This window comes from Peromyscus californicus, unplaced genomic scaffold (assembly GCF_007827085.1).
Source record: "Peromyscus californicus insignis strain IS unplaced genomic scaffold, ASM782708v3 Scaffold_72__1_contigs__length_205938, whole genome shotgun sequence".
NCBI lineage: Eukaryota > Metazoa > Chordata > Mammalia > Rodentia > Cricetidae > Peromyscus > Peromyscus californicus.
This window is the reverse complement of record NW_026294587.1, coordinates 96,452-114,601: the sequence shown is the minus strand read 5'-3', so window position 1 is coordinate 114,601 and position 18,150 is coordinate 96,452. Positions and strand designations below refer to the sequence as shown.

At 38.8% G+C, this 18,150-nt stretch overlaps 1 protein-coding gene across 1 annotated transcript; it reads right to left on the bottom strand.

The window, feature by feature from the left end:
• Window positions 1–2,457: 2,457 nt before the first annotated feature.
• On the bottom strand, window positions 2,458–17,883 carry LOC128100322 (vomeronasal type-2 receptor 116-like). The gene is made up of 5 exons (XM_052722362.1): window positions 17,678–17,883; window positions 11,268–11,547; window positions 10,080–10,891; window positions 9,338–9,435; window positions 2,458–3,362 (listed from the first exon to the last, which is right to left on the bottom strand). Exons 1-5 carry the CDS (start codon window positions 17,881–17,883, stop codon window positions 2,458–2,460), a joined length of 2,301 nt encoding a protein of 766 aa, XP_052578322.1.
• Window positions 17,884–18,150: the final 267 nt, after the last annotated feature.

Here is an 18,150-nt window from a genome sequence, read left to right as displayed (position 1 = left end):
CCCTTTCCAAAATGTTTCGTGTGTGTGTGTGTGTGTGTGTGTGTGTGTGTGTGTGTGTGTGTGTGTGTGTGTATGTATGTTTAAAATTGTGTTGGGTGTCCTAGTTCCTCACCTATTGATAAGTTGGGTGTTTCTGCTTTGGATTCAGTGTATTGGAGAAGAAGCTTTATCATGAGTGGCCAGGACTATGCTTATCCAGGCTTAGAAGAATAAGTTTCCAGAATTATACTGATTCAGGAAATAGGAATCATTGGTTCTCCCTTAGAGTCTAAGACATAACTAATCATAGGCACTTGGCTAGGTTTACAGTAACAAACATAAATTCCCTTCTGTTGAGGGATGAATTAAAGATGACTCAACAGGTGTTGGTTACCCCAAATATAACTTTCCCACAATCACATCTTTGAATATATCTTGCTGTGATAGTCTTTATGGTGGTTATAAGCTTTACTGCTGAAAATTATAATTACATTTATTTCTATTCTTTTAAACATTTATTTATTTATTCATTTATTACTTATTTATTTATTATGTACACCTTTTTTGCCTGCACACCGGCAGAGGGCACCAGCTCTCATTATAGATGGTTTTGAACCCCACTGTGGTTGCTGGAAATAGATCTCAGGACATCTAGAAGAGAAGTCAGTGCTCTTAACCACTGATACAGGTTTGGATGGCCCCCTGGTGGAAGGATAAGAATCCTTCCCTGGTGCACGAGTGGGATTTTTTGAGCACACTACCTATGGTGGGACACCTTGTGCAGCCTTGAGGCAGGGAGAAGGGCTTAAACTTGCCTCTACTGAATGTGCCTCCCCATGGGAGGCCTTGCCTTCTTGTGGGTAGGAGTAAGGGGTGTTGGGAGGGAGAGGCTGGGGGTAGGAAAATGGAAGAGGGGGACCTTTGGTGTGTAAAATGAATGGGAAAATTCTTAGCTAAAAAATAATAATTGTGTTTCTTCCCTGGCAGTTTTTAGCAGCTTCAAATACTCTGAAACCTGGTCCTCAGGCAGGAGGCTTCCCAGTCAATTCCATGTCAATACTTGCATATCTGTATCAGAAGTGTGTGGTGTCTTCATTAATAGGGCATATTTTCAATTTCTGGGAAGCAACAAGATGAGTGTCCCCAGCTTATATGGTTGTGAGGTTATTTTGGATTCCCCTGAAAAATGACCTAGAGAAAGGTTTCTCGTGCCTGATATTGAGATTCTTGTAAGACGGTTTGTGTATCTAAGGGAATTGCTATCATCCCAAAAGTGCAATTCATTTAACATTTATATGTAAACACATACTCAATTAGTTATTTCATACATGTATTTCATATTTTACTTTCCCCCAAATACTATATTTTTATCATATTTTCCTCTCTATAAATGGCTCCCCAATCCTACACACATATCTTTGAATCCAATTTTATGTTTTTTCTTATCTCTCTTAAACAAAAAAAGCACAAATGGAAATCATAACAAATAAGCAAAAAAATAAAATAAAATAAACCAATGCCCGAAGAAAAAGAATAAAAAGAAGCCCCCTGCCCAGAACACAGAAAATAAAAACCCACGAAATATATCTTGTGTGTCCAGCTACAACAAAATGCATGACCCAGGAGTGTCATTGAAATAACCATTGAAACACCATTCTAGAAAATGCTGTCTCTTTTGCAAAAGGCAAGAACTGCACACTATTTCTTGTTTATGTATTGGATTTGAGTCCATGTCTACTTGTTAGTACTGTGATATTTTTTTGGCTGGTACCACTGCAGACCTTATGTATGTTTCCAACACTGTTGTAATTTCATGTGATTGTCTAGTCCTGTTGATTTCTAGGTGATAATGCTTCCATGAAGACGTCCACTACCTCTGCCTCTTTAAATATTTCCACATCTTTTCCCATATAGATCCCTGAGGCTTGTGGGTTAGGATTTCTCTATAGTACCAGCTGCTGAGGTGATATTCCAGCGGACAACACTTACTTCTGTCATCAAATATGAAAAAGTCTTTCTGGTGCCCAAGTAGAAGCCTTTCCCTTACTATCATACAAGTTGCTAGAAAGTACTCTTCAGGATACCACATAGAAAAATAGTTGGGAATAAAGACTAACAGGGTTTATTTATGAATGATTCCTCCCATTCAACATATACATTTAGAATAAAACAATCAATCCTTCTACAAAACCTTCCCAACCTAAGGCCCAAGGAACATTGAAAAAGGAAGGAAAGATCTTGAGAGTCTTAAGATGAGGGAGATTACTGTGAGAATATGTGTACTATAAAGAGTAGAATGTATATAGTAAAGTCTTACCCACATTACCACCAAAATGTGTTCAATAAGGATGACATTATGAAACTTGATAAACTGGATGGGAAAATGATGAAAGCTGAGAATGGAAGAGGGAGTCACTCCAAGGAAATGGAACAGAGATATTTTAAGTGTCATCTAAAAATCTTAAAACTAGGAATGGGTCAGTAAAGTGATTTATCCCTGAACTTTTGAAGAGAATTTAAATCTGGTCTCATGAAAATAACATAACATTTTGGGACAAAGATGCACCCTAACAACCCTGCACTGGAGGCCAAGATGGAGAGGACCTCCACAGCCACCATGACCTTCCCCTTGGTGCTGTGGTAGACAGGGAGGAAGGTGACCCACACACTGCAGAATACCAGCATGCTGAAGGTCAGGAATTTAGCTTCATTGAATCTGTCAGGAAGATTCCGGGCCAGGAAAGCCACAGTGAAGCTCCCCAGAGCCAAGGAGCCCAAGTATCCCAACACAAAATGGAATGCAATAGCTGAGCCTTTGCTGCATACAATGATGATCTGTCCATGGTCAGAGTGTGTATCTGTGTCAATAAAGGGAGGGGCTGTGACCAGCCAGATTCCACAGAGCATGAGTTGGATCAAGGTACAGATGGGAATGACAAATTTAGGTGCCCCTGATACCAGTATCCCTCTCATTCTTTTTCCTGGAGTCGTGAGCTTGAAGGCCAAGACAACTGTAATAGTCTTGGCCAAGACTGTAGACACAGCCACTGTGAAAAAGACTCCAAATGTAGTCTGCTGAAGGATGCAGGTGACTATGTGGGGATGCCCAATGAAGAGCAATGAACAGAGGAAACAGATTGTGATGGAGATCAGTAGGATGTAGCTGAGAATGCAGTTATTGGCCTTCACTATGGGAGTGTTATTATACTTCACAAAAGCACCAAGAACAAGAGCTGTGAGGGCAGAGAAGCACAGGGACATGCAGGCCAGAGTCATCCCCAATGGGTCTTCATAAGCTAGAAATGAGACATGTCTTTGCAGGCAGCATGTGCGCTCTGGGTTGGGATACTGATCCTCCGGACAGTGAACACACTGCTCCATATCTGCAGAAGGAAATTAAAAATTCCATCATTATAGTCTTAATCTTTTAGTGTCTGTATTAATCAGAGGACACCTCAATAACTGTTTTTGTCTTCATTGATAATTTTTTCCTGGTTGATATAGGGAACAGCGAGGTCAGGCTGCTCTGTAGCAATCCATCCTTGGTGATGGAAATCACCACCTTTACCATAAAGGGAACAGAGTAACTTGTTATTCCCATTTATCAACTTCCATATTTATGCAAGTTTTTAAAATAAGAAAAATACTAATTTTCTTAGGGCTTATAAGTGGTAATAAAAACAGATCAGATTGGTTAAATTCTCAAACATTATACTTATTATCTACACATCTTTGTACTGTGAATGTGTGGTGGATAAAGTGAGAGAGGCTTCTATATGCTCAGAGATGTGATTGCTTGGTCACTAGGGAATGGACCTATTTGAAAAGATTAAAATATGTGTTCTTATTGTAGTAGGTTTGACCTTGTTGAGAGAAATGTGTCACTGAAGATGGGCTTTCATTTTTTCAAAAGCTCAAGCATACCTCCGTGCCTCTCTCTTCATGTTCCTGAGAATCTGTATGTAGAATACTCATCTTCTCCAGAACTGTGTCTCTCTCTGTTCTGACATATTCCCTGTCATTATGACAATAGATTAAAACTGTAAGCAAGCCCCAATTAAATGCTTTATTCGTAAGTCTTGTCATGGTTATGGTGTCTCTTCACTGTAATATAACACACACGAAGACAAAAATAATAGGGAGGAGTGAAATATTACTGTGACAGGCCCAGACAAGCTTCTAGTTGCCAAAATGTGGTCTTTGGAACTAGGGATTAGGAAAGCAGTTGAATGTTTTAAGTAAGGCTTCATGGGTCATGCTATTGGGATCATGGAAAGCAGTCCTGAGGGATATTTGAACAATGGGAACCTCTGAAACTCAAGCAGCTTCATAGGCACAAAAATTAGTAAAATTGCTCAGAGACTGTTCCTTTAATATTTTGACTAAGAGTGTGGTTCCTATTTGTTCTGGTCCAAAAATATATCTGAGGCCAAACTGAAGAGTTTTGAATTAGGAAAACTGAGGAAATTTTAAGACAGTCTAGTGTTGTCTTGCTGGGGATGCTGTGAATGTGTTGCTCTGATTGATTGATAAATAAAACACTGATTGGCCAGTAGCCAGGCAGAAAGTATAGGATAGGTGGGACAAGCAGAGAAGAGAATTGTGGGAAGAGGAAGGCTGAGTCAGGAGATGACATCCTGCCATCCAGGAAGCAACATGTAAAGGCAACAAGTAAAGCCATAGAACATGTGGCAACAAATAGATTAACATAAATGGGTTAATTGAAGATATAAGAACTGGATAACAAGGAGCCTGCCACAGCCAAACAGTTTATAAGTAATATAAGTCTCTATGTGTTTACTTGGCTGTGGGACTGGCGAGTGATAGACATTTATCCTGACCATGGGCCAGGCAAGACCAGGAAAACTTGAGCAACATTCACTTCCTTATGTGGTTATTAATTGTCACTCTTAATCAAATCCATAGTGAAAAGGAGCTAGGTGAGCATGGAAAATACTAAATAAATGGTTTGAGAAGAAAAGGAGCCCCAGGAAGTGTAATGCAGGTAATTCCAGAGCTTAAAGAGATAAAATATTTCAAAGAAAGCCTGTTGCAAAATGGAATAAAGGAAATGACAACAAGGTAAGAATGCACTGAGCTAAGCTTCCGACTTGTGAAATAAATACATTAGGTTTTGGTGAAAGAAATCATTAAAAATAAAAATCGGGTAAAACTGTATTTGAACATCCTAATACGCAGAAAACATTGGAAGATTTGGTCACATGGTTCTGGCTTTGAGCAAAGGATAGAAGAAGGCAGGTATGGAACCTCCATCTATAGCTAAGTAAGGTCACTTGGACAGGTATTTGTCCAAGGTGTCCCTACATGGAGGCCAAAAGGTACCTTTGAGAAAAGCAGGGAAGGTGAAGCACAGATTTCATTGGAGATCCCAAAATGTTAGACATGGCAGAGTCATGGAGCACCTGCCAAGATACTTGCAGACAGGGTGATGAACCAGCCAAAGAGAGAGTAGTTTGTTACAATCAACAAAACAGAAAGGTATTGGAGATCTGAAGAGTGCTGGAAAATAGACACGGAGATGCAGAATTTGGAGTTTGCCCTTCTGGACTTTTGACTTTGGACGAAATGCATTTTGAATTATGATGTGCCTATGAGCCTGGGGGGACCAGAGACCATTATATAGGATTTTGAGCGAAAATGACCCCCACAGCCTCCTAGATTATTATGCTTGTTCTCCAGGGAGAGGCATGATTGAAAAGGATTAAGTGATTTATTCTTGTGGGAGTACCTGTCACATTTTTGGAGGAAGTGTGTCATTGACGATGGGTTTTGGTTTCTGAGTAAACACAAGTAGCCCCAGTGTCTCTCTCTTCCTTCTGCCTGAGAATCTGGAAAGAGAACACTCAGCCACTTCTCCAGAACCATATCTACCTGTGTGCGGCCGGGCTCCTTGTAATTACAACAATAGACTGAACCTCTGATAGTGTCAGTGAGCCACAATTAAATGCTTTTCTCAAAAAATAATGTTCATGCTCATGGTGCCTCTTCATAGCAATAGAACACTGACTAAGACAGCATGCCCAGACAACAAAGGCAGGGGATACAATGCTATGTATGTGCGTTTTGCTCGTGCCATTGGTCTGTATCTTCATACAGAGTCAATGATTGACAATTCTCTCAGGTACACACTGTTTGCATAAATCAATATTTCCATTAAAGAAAGCTGTGCTCTCATGCACCAAAATGCCCTTAGTTTTAAGTTCATAACATCATTTAATATAAATATTTGGACAAAAGGACATGTACTTTTTCTACTATGTTGTATTCCAATGATGTCTGGTATGTGGATATCTATAATTTCACATTTACTTTGGTTCTTGCCACTATTCATCTATGTATTAGAAAAAAATCCAAACAACTCAAGAATTTTGAATATGTTACAACATAAAAATTTAGATATTTTTAACATTGTATTTAAAATTCATCCATACATATAGTGTATTTGGATTTAATCTACCTTCCTAGTCTTTTTGCTATTGACTTGAGAATTGAGTAGACATGTCACTGTGTTTCAAGTGAGGCTAATGTTAGTAATGAAAGGAGAAATGAAAGGGACATAATTAATTTTAAACTAAAAAAGATTTAAATTAAATATATGCTTATGTTTACATGGTATGCATAAATGTGCACATGTGATTTTGTAAGTGATGTTTGCATGTTAGTGTAAGCACACATGCATCTGTGCATGTATTTGCAGTTCAGAAGACAATCATCAGGTGTTTTTCTTCAGTTCCCTCTCTTTTTTTTTTTTTTTTTTTTTTTGGTTTTTCGAGACAGGGTTTCTCTGTGTAGCTTTGCGCCTTTCCTGGAACTCACTTGGTAGTCCACGCTGGCCTCGAACTCACAAAGATCCGCCTGGCTCTGCCTCCCGAGTGCTGGGATTAAAGGCGTGCGCCACCACCGCCCGGCTCAGTTCCCTCTCTTTTAAAAAGTCTCTTTTTGTTCCCAACTGCACTTTCCAACTTAGATGAGATGCAAGATTATGGCTATTCTGAAAACTTTTCTTATCTCTTGGTAGGATGTGATTGCTGAAGAATACTATCACATCTTGGGGTGTATTCTTGGGAACTGAATACTCATCCCAATCATTCCACAGTAATTGCTTTGCTCTGTAAGCTATTCCTCAAGGTCTTAAATATATTTCATTAAACACAAGAGTCTGAAACTCTCTCTGGTCCTCATCAGTGATAAGCTGTGTGCCAGGTGGACAATAATGTGGGCTGGCTGATTCTGTTTTAAATTCAATTCATACAAATGGTGAAGGAAGATTAGACATATGTATAGCAATACTGTGTTCAAAGGATTCTTGTAGAATAAATTACAAAATATTTCTGGTTTTCATTAAACATTTTTTGGAGTGAGGGACTCTTCTCCCAACCAGTGAGTCCTGCCTCTAGGATCTAGGCCCTTGGACACAGCCAGCCCTGGAAACCCTTACCCACCTCTGCCCCAGTTGCAGTCCAGCAGAGAAAGCTCCTCTATGCCCCCCCCAAAACCCCCCATTAGACCTTGCAATTTACAAGACCCCCACCCTACCCCAATACCCATCTGCCTGTGACCGAAGTAACTTCCTGAGACACAGAAACCAAAGTGCCATCTCTCTTTGGACCAAGAGTGGCTTCCTGAGACACAGAATCTGTCAGCTCTGACTGGACAAAGAGCCCTGATAAAACCAGGAGTGACTCCCTGATTCACAGAATCACCTAGCTTGGATTGGACCAAGAGCAGCTCCCTGAGATACAGAATCTGTCAGCTCCAATTAGACCAAGAGCTAAGTTTAAGACAGACACAGAGTGGACCATAGCAGCTCACTTAGACACAGGGACCACTTGCACCTGTTGGAGGAAGAGAAGGGCAGACATGAGTGCAAAAATACATATAACAACATAAAGAGCAATATGGCACCACCAGAACCTAGCTATTCTATGACAGCAAGACCTGAACATCACAATGTAGCAGAAGCACATAAAAATAATCTTAAAGATAATTCATGAAGATACTAGAGGCCTTTAAAGAGCAAATAAAAAATTCCCTTAAAAATTGAGGAAAACACAAACAAAAAATGTGAAGAAATCAATAATTCCCTTAAAGAAACCTAAGAAAACCATGAAAAATATTAATCATGTGAAGGAAATTGTTGAAGACTCATCCTGAGTGAGGTCACCCAGACTCAGGACAAACATGGTATGTTCTCACTCATAAGTGGATACTAGATGTAAAGGAAATGATAACCAGACTGTATACCACAGCTCCAGAGAAGCTAACTAACAAGGAAGACCCAAAGAGGGATGCATGGATCACCCTAGGAAAGGGGAATAGTTGAGATTTCCATGAGTGAACTGGGGGTGAGGTGTGGTAATAAAGGATAGGGTATGGGGGATGAGAACATAAGAGAATGGGATGGTCAAGCTGGAAAAGTGATGGAGAGAGAATGCAATGAAAGAGATACCATGATAGAGGGAAATGTCATGGGGATAGAGAGAAAGTGGGTACAAGGGAAGTTGCCAGGAATCCACAAAGATGACCCCAGCTTGGACAACTAGAAATAGTGGTGAGGGTGCTTGAACTGGTCTGCTCTAGTAATCTGTTATCATAGAGTCTTCATCCAGTAACTGATGGAAGCCTATACAGAGATCCACAGCCAAGCACCAGGCAGTGCTCCAGGAATCCAGTCAAAGAGAGATAATAGGGATTCTATGAGCAGTGACATCAAGACCATGATGGGGAAACATGCAGGGATGTCCAAACCAAACTTGTGGAAACTCATGAAAGTGGGATCAATGGCTGTGGAGCCTGCATGGGATTGGACTATGCTCTCTGCATCATGACACAGTTGTGTAGCTTGATCTGCTTTGAGGCCCCCTGGAGGAAGGACAGAATCCATCTGATACATGAGAGGCCATTTTGGAGCTCACTAACTATAATAGGACACCTCGTGAAGCCTTGAGCCAGGGGAAGGGCTTGGACTTGCCTCTACTGGATGTGCCTACCTGTGGGAGGCCTTCCCTTCTTGTTGTATGGAATGGAGTTAAGTTGGGGGTGGCTGAAGGAGGGAAGAGAGGGATCTCTGATTGGTGTGTAAAATGACTGCAAAATTTTTATTGAAAAAAGATTTTTTTTTGGAAAAAATAGATTGTGTAACCTTCATTGTGTGAGCAAGATGTTTTATTTAAGGAAGACAGTTCAATTTCCTCCCAGAGTTCATATGGTTGATATCAGAGAAATCATTCTATTAAAATCACATATTTTATGTCTTCCATTTCCTTCAAGGACTTTTCTATTTTTGAAAGGAGAAGATATTCCATTTCAGCAACGTCTTCTGCACACAAACACATACCATTCTCATTGGCAACCTCATGCTCTGGGCACCAGGAACAGTCAAAGCAGCAGTCTGCTGCGTGTTCTTGATGAAATTTCAAATTGCAAATAGAAGAAATGTTATCAAATAATAACATAGTAAAAAAGATCTGAACATTTGTGATTTGCATGGAAACTGTCCAAAGGGATGATTTTACTTAAGTGTGTTTGGGTTAATTTGAGTATGTGTGCATAGCAAAAATTATTTTTAAAAAGAGACAAGTTGTGTAATTAAGCAGTGATAGGAGTGGAAGTTTTTGAAAGGAATAGAGGGAATGCATATCAGGCAAATACATTATACATATAAGAGATAAAAGTAAAATTATTAACACCAAGCAGTCCTTATTTTTTGTCAACATTGATACTTCATATAAATAATTATTTATGACATTTATCAATACATATTTTGTGTCTCTAGAAAGAAATTCTTTTTTAGTTGTCACTTAAGGATTTTATGATAACATTTTCAGTGACTATTTCCAATATTAAACACATTTGTTAAAATGTTGAGATACATTCTCACAAAAATAACTGCTTCACATACAAATAGTGTCATCCATTGAGTGTTAATCTTGTGAAGTCGATTTTTTGACATAAAATATTCATATTAAGGAGATTTGATAAATCTTTGTATTGATAGAACAGTCCCTGACAAGTTCATATGAACACTTGTGGGTCCATTTAGAAATATAATGACTTAAGAATGATGGAAAGTAAGATAATTTACCTGATGACAGTCACGGAATATTCCTCTGAGTTCAGCTATAGGCTGAGAATCTACTAGTTGATAAACAATTTCATGGTAGGTGTGGGCAACAGCGTACACAGCATTGTATAAATTGTAACCTTCTGCACTCATGACCATGTCAAATTTGTGTTGTGATAACCACTCAACTGTAGTGTTGAATAAATAATAATTCATTGAGCTAAAGTTGGTCTCAGAGACTGAACAGTTAAAATAATTCCACTTTGGTCTCATCTGAGAAATGTCTACTGGATATTTGGAAATGTTCACTATTTGCATAAAATGCCTAAATTTGGAAACTTTACCACAGTGCTGTGCAAAAGTGACAGTCCCTTGGAAGGGGTCAAGGCTGAAATCTCTCTTACTTTTGGTGACATCCCAATGTGAGGTGGTGACCCAGATTCTCTGTACACCTAAATAGCCCCACCTTCTGAAGCTGACTTCTAGGGTAGAGTTCATTTCACCATAAATAATAACAAACTTTGCTGATGATGCCATGATTTGTTTGTCATATATTCCAGCCCTTGTTGTATACAATTGCATGTTATCTGGGATCACATTCACAAAAGCTAAGCAGACTCCATTTCTTTGCATCTCTTCTCTTATGTCTGAGAGAAACTGAATCCCCTGGTCATCATCTGAGACAACCAGGCCTACCCAGGTCCATGTAAAATAAAGCATCAAAGAGACCATGGCCTTGAGCAAACATGTATCCTTGTGTGCTATCTGGTAGACATAGGGAAATAGGACATTATCACTCAGGAGAGGATGAAATGGTCCAAAGAAAATCTGAAGGATAAAAAACAAAGAAAGCAATGTGAGGAATATAATAGGCAGAAACTTCATTCATAGATATGAGTTGTATTACTCACCTTCCAGACCTCCTACAGAAGACAGCTAGATAAACCTGTCAATGTTGAGTTGGATTCTAGAATATTTATGACAAGTCTGAATGTTCAACAAAAGTTTTGCATTTCTGCCCCCCGCCAATTCATTTATTTTTGTAATACAAAGAAATGTTGGTGACATACCAAAAAGTGATTTCTTAATCCTTTAGAAGATATAGATTGGCACACACCAACTCATGTTGCCCATTCATTCTCTGTAGAAGCTTGGGATTGGCATAGACAAGCTGCTATCTCTAATTTGTACCGCTCTGTCTCACCTTTGGAGTTGTGATAATGGTTGTCATTTTTATAGAGGTACTCCATGATGGTCCTGTAAGTGATACATCACATATAGAACTTCCACACTCATAATTAGGAATTATTGAAAAATTTGCTTGTGGTGAATATATTAAATCAATTACTTTTGTTGTATTAGAACACAGGCCAGCAAGGATGGAAAATAGCAAAGATATGTTGGGTAAAAGATAAGGGTTCCTGTTGATCTCTTCAGTAGCAAAAATCAATGCCAGAAAAAACTCAAATTTCTCTGTCGGTACTCTAAAAATGACACAAGAGCATCGTAGAGGATATTACAAATATGAAATGTTCAAAGCCAATGAAATAAACCTTTTTCTATGCCCCCTCTAAATTTGTATATTAATTCTGGATTTCTTCATGTCAGGGTATGGAAAAAGTGATCTTTAAAGATGAAAGCATTTCCAGAACTCATCTAAATAGATCATTCTGAGATAACAGTTTTCTCTTTGTAAAAATACATAAGGGGATTTTGTGATCCCTGAATGCCATCTACAGGCCTAGACATTAAGTCTGCTCTACATTTGTTTTGCGATTGTCATTCTCTAGATAAACATGAAAAAAACAATTACATGAACCATACATCTACAGAATGGCACTTTATCCTTAATTTGTTAAAGGATAACTAAAGAAGGATTAAAGTTGAGCAGATTTTATTCATTAAAATTTTCATTCATGTGTAAAAGTGTCTTGACCATATTGAGTATATCAAAAAATCACACAATAGATCCTGGCCTTCAACCCAATGTAGATGTCTCCTGCTCTTCCCAAGCTCATGCTGTAAATAGAAATTAAAAGAGATCAAGTGTATACAAATAAAAAAGGAAGAAGTCAAACTATTAATATTTGCAGATGTCATTATAGTATACACAAGTGACCCTAAAATCCTATCAGGGAACTGCTACAGCTGATAATCACATTCAGTGTTGTGCATAAATACAAGATTAACTCAAAAACATCACATGTTCTCTTATATATGAATGATCAATGGACTGAAAAAACAATCAGAAAAACAACCCCATTGACAATAGCTACAAATTTAAAAAAAATATATGGGTATAACTCTAACCAAGCAAATGAAAGTCCTGCATGACAAAATCTTCAAGTATTTGAAGAAAGAAAGAGAAAGAAATATCAGAAGATGGAAAGATCTCCCATGCTCAGGAATCGGTAGAGTTATTTGTCAGAAAATGTAAACAGCATACATGTCTCTAAATGGAAAAATTGATAAATAAAATGTATGGTACATTTCTACAATGAAGTATTACTCAGCAGTTAAAAAATGACACCATGAAATTGGGAGACAAATGGGATGAACTAGAAAAAAATTACTCTAGATAAGATAATGAAGACCCAAAACATAAATATGGACCATACTCACTTATATGTGGATATTATTTGCTAAATACATGATAACACAGCTACAGACTGTAGACTCAGAGAGATGAAGTATAGAAGACATGACGGAGAGCATGTGGATTGCAAAGGGGATGGTAAAATAGAATACAAATTATGGGTGGACTGGGAATTGGAGGGTGAAAATGTGGAAGAAGGCATTAAAGTATTTTAACTGTGGTATACCTGGTCATGAGAAAAAATTACTCTCAGGGTGATCCTAGAAGCAATGCTTTTTATAGAAATAACCCAAACAGGAGACCTCAACCTCCTCGATTATGCAGAAGATGTGGCAAAGGCTGACACTGGACCAATGAATGCAGATCGACAAGAGATACACATGACAACCCTTTACCATTGGGAAAAACCTCAGAGGGCCTCCTCCAGGCCCCCAGATTGAATATGGTCCAGTCATTTCCAGTCATTGTGGAGGAAATTCCTCCACAGGACAATAAAATATTCCAGTACCTATTATAAAGCACAGTAATGCACTGGATGATAGAACAGCTCTGATCAAAAACTCCCAAAAACATGATAAAACAAATATTTTGGAAGACCTCCATAAAAGAACAAAAAAACCCCATCTTACCTTGTCTTGGCAAGGTTTATCAAATATATTTCAAATAATACCATTTCCAGATTTACATGAACTCAGGTCAGATGGACAGGTAGTCTTCAAATGTTTCATAGACCTAGAGACTATGGCATTTATAGTTTTGATAATTTATAATTTGCTGTGGGATGTTCTGTATGTCAAATGTGTTGCTGATTAGTCAATAATTAAAACACTGATTGGCCATTGGCTAGGCAGGAAGTGTAGGCGGGACAAGGAGGAGAATAAAGCTGGGAAGTGGAAGGCTGAGTCAGAGAGACACTGCCAGCCGCCAAGATGAGAAACAGCATGTGAAAATGCCGGTAAGCCACGAGCCATGTGGCAAGGTATAGATTTATAAAAATGGATTAATTTAAGCTGAAAGAACAGTTAGCAAGAAGCCTGCCATGGCCATACAGTTTGAAACCAATACAAGTCTCTGTGTTTACTTGGTCGGGTCTGACGGCTGTGGGACTGGCAGGTGAGAGAGATTTGCCCTGACTGTGGGCCAGGCAGGAAAACTCTACCTACAATAATTCTGTTGATGAGAGACACAATAGCTCCTGACATCACTGATCTACTCCTGAGAGAATGTTGGGGTTCTAAGACACTCCTTCTATAAGTTTGTCTTCTTCTTGGCACAAAATGGCCTGCTGGGCAAAGACTGCCCTTGCCTCAACTGCTGACAGTATGCATACTGTCCTTTTTGGATGAATGGGACACAAGGAAAAGAGACTACTGAACCTTGCCAAGACAAGGTAAGATGGTTTTCCAAAATTTCTGCTTCTAGAAATTGTATGTCAGATATTCTAGGACTGTAATCAGAATGGATGCCACAGTGATGCTGCCAATTTTTAGGTGACTGTCCATATTGCCAGCTGTCTCTGTCTATTCTCATAATTTTTTGGTAATTGGTTGCTTGCAATTTGTGTTTTCTCTGGTCCCAATATCTTCCTTCTTAGATCTTTGATGGGATTGAAGATTAAATAGTTACAGTTATAATCCCCTCATATCTTAGCTAAGAAAACCTTAGATACTAAAGTTAGGATATTCGGGCTAGGAGAGCTATTGGAGTCATCTTGACAATTGGCCATTTACCTATGATCCACACATGTAGCGTGTGTTTCTTGTTTGATGTTGTTCTTGTCAGTTGTAGTTCCATTTTTCTTCATGTGATGTACCCTTTGTATTTCCTGGATAACATTTGATAATCATTCTTACTGTATATAGTTTACATTAGATTTAGAACCTTCTTATTGAGACAAAAAAGGAGGAAATATAAGGTTATTTGCTTTGCCCATAACCTGGGGCTATGGAGCCCAAAGAAGCCAGAGCTTCTTAACATTGTATGTGACCTCTTAAAAGGAGGATAAAGATAAAAATAAATGGATAAAAGGGAGAAGAACTTCATGATCCCTCTTTCCTCTCCTTTTAAGAGGTCACATACAATTGCAAGAAGCACTTTATATGGCCCAAAATAAGCTATGTGGCCCAAAATAAGCAAATACCACTACAAACTGGAGGCAAAACAGTAGGGGAGATTGGGTTGAGGGAGGGAGTGTGGGCAGAGACATGTAGCATTTAGGGCATTTGAGTGACAAGGAAATCCAGTGCAGTGAAATTTTTCTTAAATATGTAAAAGTGATCCTAATGGTGTCTCCTAATCATGAGGGAGATGGTATTCTAACTGGCAACCCCACTCACCGAATAATGCTTCCAGCACTAGAACTGGGTTACATACAATTTTGTTGTTGGTCAATGAGGTACCATGGAAAATCCAAACACCACAAACTCTTTGGAAGATAAGAGTATGCTCCTGCAAATGGATAGCAAGGCCTCATTGCTAAAGATGAAATCCATACAATGCATTGACTATGCAGAGGTTAAGCTGCTGCCTCCATACAACATTTGCACAAACATTCTAGTATCTTTGGCATGGGAAGGTACTCTGAAGGCTATGAAAGAGAAACTTAAAAATATTTCACCCAAAAGTGATCACATACTTGGACACAAAGCTAGTCTCAAAAAATACAAGAACATTGAAATAACACCCTCCTATCAGACCCTCATGGAATAAAAGTATATTTCAACAACAACCACAAGACGACAATTCATGTGGAAGAAGCACTATATTAAATGACTCCTGGATCAAGACAGACCTAAAGAAAGAAATTAAAGACTTTCTGTAGTCCAGGGAAAATGAATACACAATATACTAAAACTTATGAGACACCATGAAAGTGATGCCAGTACTAAGGGTGTGTATGAAAATAATTAGATACCACACTAACTACTTCACAGCACACCTGACAGCTCTAGAAAACAGGCAAGCACACAGAAGAGAAGTCAATGACAGGAAATCAACAGAGGGGTGAAATTGAATAGGTTTTTGCATTTGGACTGGGAATGGATGGAGGAGATGTTAACAGGAGGGGTCAGGTGTGGAACACATGGAGGAATGGAGAGAGTACAGAAAAGACAAGTGAAAGTTGAATGGCTCAGAAATGTGGAGTAAAACCAAACATGACTGACTGGAAGAAAGAAAAATAAGGAAAGGAAGAACAAAAGAAGAAAAAGAAAGAAAGGAGGGAAGGAAGGAAAGACAGAAAGAAGTAAATGAAATGATTTCTAATGTTACTCTACTATATCCATAAAACAGTGTAGTCTGATCATCATCATAAAGACTACCTTGAGCACCTAATGGGATAAGCTGCAGAGACCCACACCTGAAAAACAGGCAGAGTTAGGGAACCCTGCAAAAGAAGGAGAGGAAGGATGGAGGCCCAGAGTGGACAAGGACCCCAGGAGAACACAGTTCATAGAATCAACAAAGAAGGGCTCCTACAGGCTCACAGAGACTGATGTGACAATCAGAGTCTGCAGGCTCTGTGCTAGGTCCTCTGCATATGTTATGATTGTTTAGCTTTCAGTTTTTGTGGGACATTGAACAGTGGGAGTCAGGATATTTCTGACTCTATTGCCTTCTTGGGACCATTTTCCTTTTACTAGTTTGCCTTGTCCTCCTTGATATGAGTGTTTGTACCTCATCTTAAGTTATGCTGAATCCAATAAGTACTTATGATAATTAAGTGTTCATCAAATGTCTGGTTTCCATTGGTAGAGATGGAAAAGTTTTCTATGTTTATTGTTATATGCTATTTATATGTAAAAAATTATGTGAAAGACCCTAAAAGCTATGTGATGTGTGTTTTAATTTGGTTCAATACATTTTGCAATAAGGGTCAGCCATGTGAATAACTTTCTTATAGTGTCATTAATGAGAATTTTCATTATGAGGTAGAATATCAAAGAGGAGATGACAGAAATGCCAACCCTGTTGACCTGAAACTGAAAAACAGTAATGGGAAGCAACCACCAGAATGAAAGTGTGCCCAGGACTTAGTAGGGCTAACAGTTGCAATCCATTCTTGAAAATTCCCACAAGAAAGCACAAACAACCTCAGTACATGTATACAAAAGGCCCAGGCACATTATACAACAGCAAAGTTGAACAATTTCAATACTATGTCCCCGTTATCTCTGCTCTGCATCTACCAGTGTCAACATCTAACACATAGGATCTGAAAACCTCATTGACAAATTTCATCTCCTTTTCCAATAAGAATATTTTAGTTCTCCAATAATTCTCTTGCATTTACTAATTAATTCAAAGGAATTTCAATCACCTATCTGATATTAATCATGCCCCAAATCTGTGATTAGGCACAAGTGAAGCAAAATAAAACTGGGTTGACATAGAATCTGACAGCTCATGGTTTTATTTTATCCATCATCATTTTGAGCTGGAGAACATCAGGGATGGGTATAGAGATGATTTTTAAAGTGATGTCTATGTCTACTCACACTTATCTATGAAATACTTGACCTGCCATCTTATATACTAGTCACACACCTCTATTTCTATATGTGAACTTCTGCACTCTGGCTAGAGACGAAAATTAAGAAACCTCTTTATGAAGGGTTTGGTTACAAATACTGATGGAGGAATCCTTGGCACACACTTGAAGAGACACTGTAACACAGCTTCTAACACGGAACTCATGCCAGTGGTTTGCATTTGTGTTTTCATGTCCTATTCTGAGACCCTGGGCCATAACAGCTTTCACAATGAGGAGAACCATGAGGAGACAAGAAAGAGAAACCCGTTTCTCTGACCTTCCAGATTAGTGAATTGGAATCTAATCTAAGAAAACCACAGTACAATAAAATGCATGAGAAAATACCAAAATAGTGATCAATAAAGGAGAAAATTTTCTGTGGTTCAAGCATGACAGAGGGAACCACAGAACAGAACTCCCCGAGTTTTCTTACACAAACTTGTAACTTATGACATTGATGCTGGAATTGAAGAAGTGAATGACTTACATAAAATCCATCATATTATTATACAAATCTTCCTCAGGCGGTTCTGGAGACAGGTAAAGTAAAAACTCACAGTCATTCCTCAAACCTCCATGATCCTCTTCTTCATGCTTTAGTCTCCAAAAGCAGCTCGTTTCTGCCCAACTGTACAAGATAAGAGAAAACTTCAGGAGCAAGAGGGATATCAGGAGAGCACACAGCTTCCCCATGACTCCCAGGATCTAAGACTGAGCAGAAGTGAAACCCTTTTCTCCTGCAGACCAACATGACACATGCCTTTAAGTCTAAGTGCCTGTTTTCTTCCTCTAGCCACATGGGGATCATGTGTGTAGATCGCGGTTCCCATATGCCCATCTGTGTCATTATTCCTGGATGCATTTGGAAATTTCTGGCCTAAGGATCTGCACCTGAGGTCTGACACCTTTCATCAACACTGGTAGGAAAACATGTTGTGAGAATCACAGACTTCAGCCATG

Bases quoted from the DNA above. Each gene is read 5' to 3' on its own strand.
- LOC128100322 (XM_052722362.1), bottom strand. From the start codon at position 17,883: ATGGGGAAGCTGTGTGCTCTCCTGATATCCCTCTTGCTCCTGAAGTTT. The intron at 11,548-17,677 runs GTAAGTCATTCA...TGTCATTTTTAG, and splicing joins AATAATATGATGGATTTTAT to AGTACCGACAGAGAAATTTG. The intron at 10,892-11,267 runs GTGAGACAGAGC...TTTATCCTTCAG, and splicing joins CCATTATCACAACTCCAAAG to ATTTTCTTTGGACCATTTCA.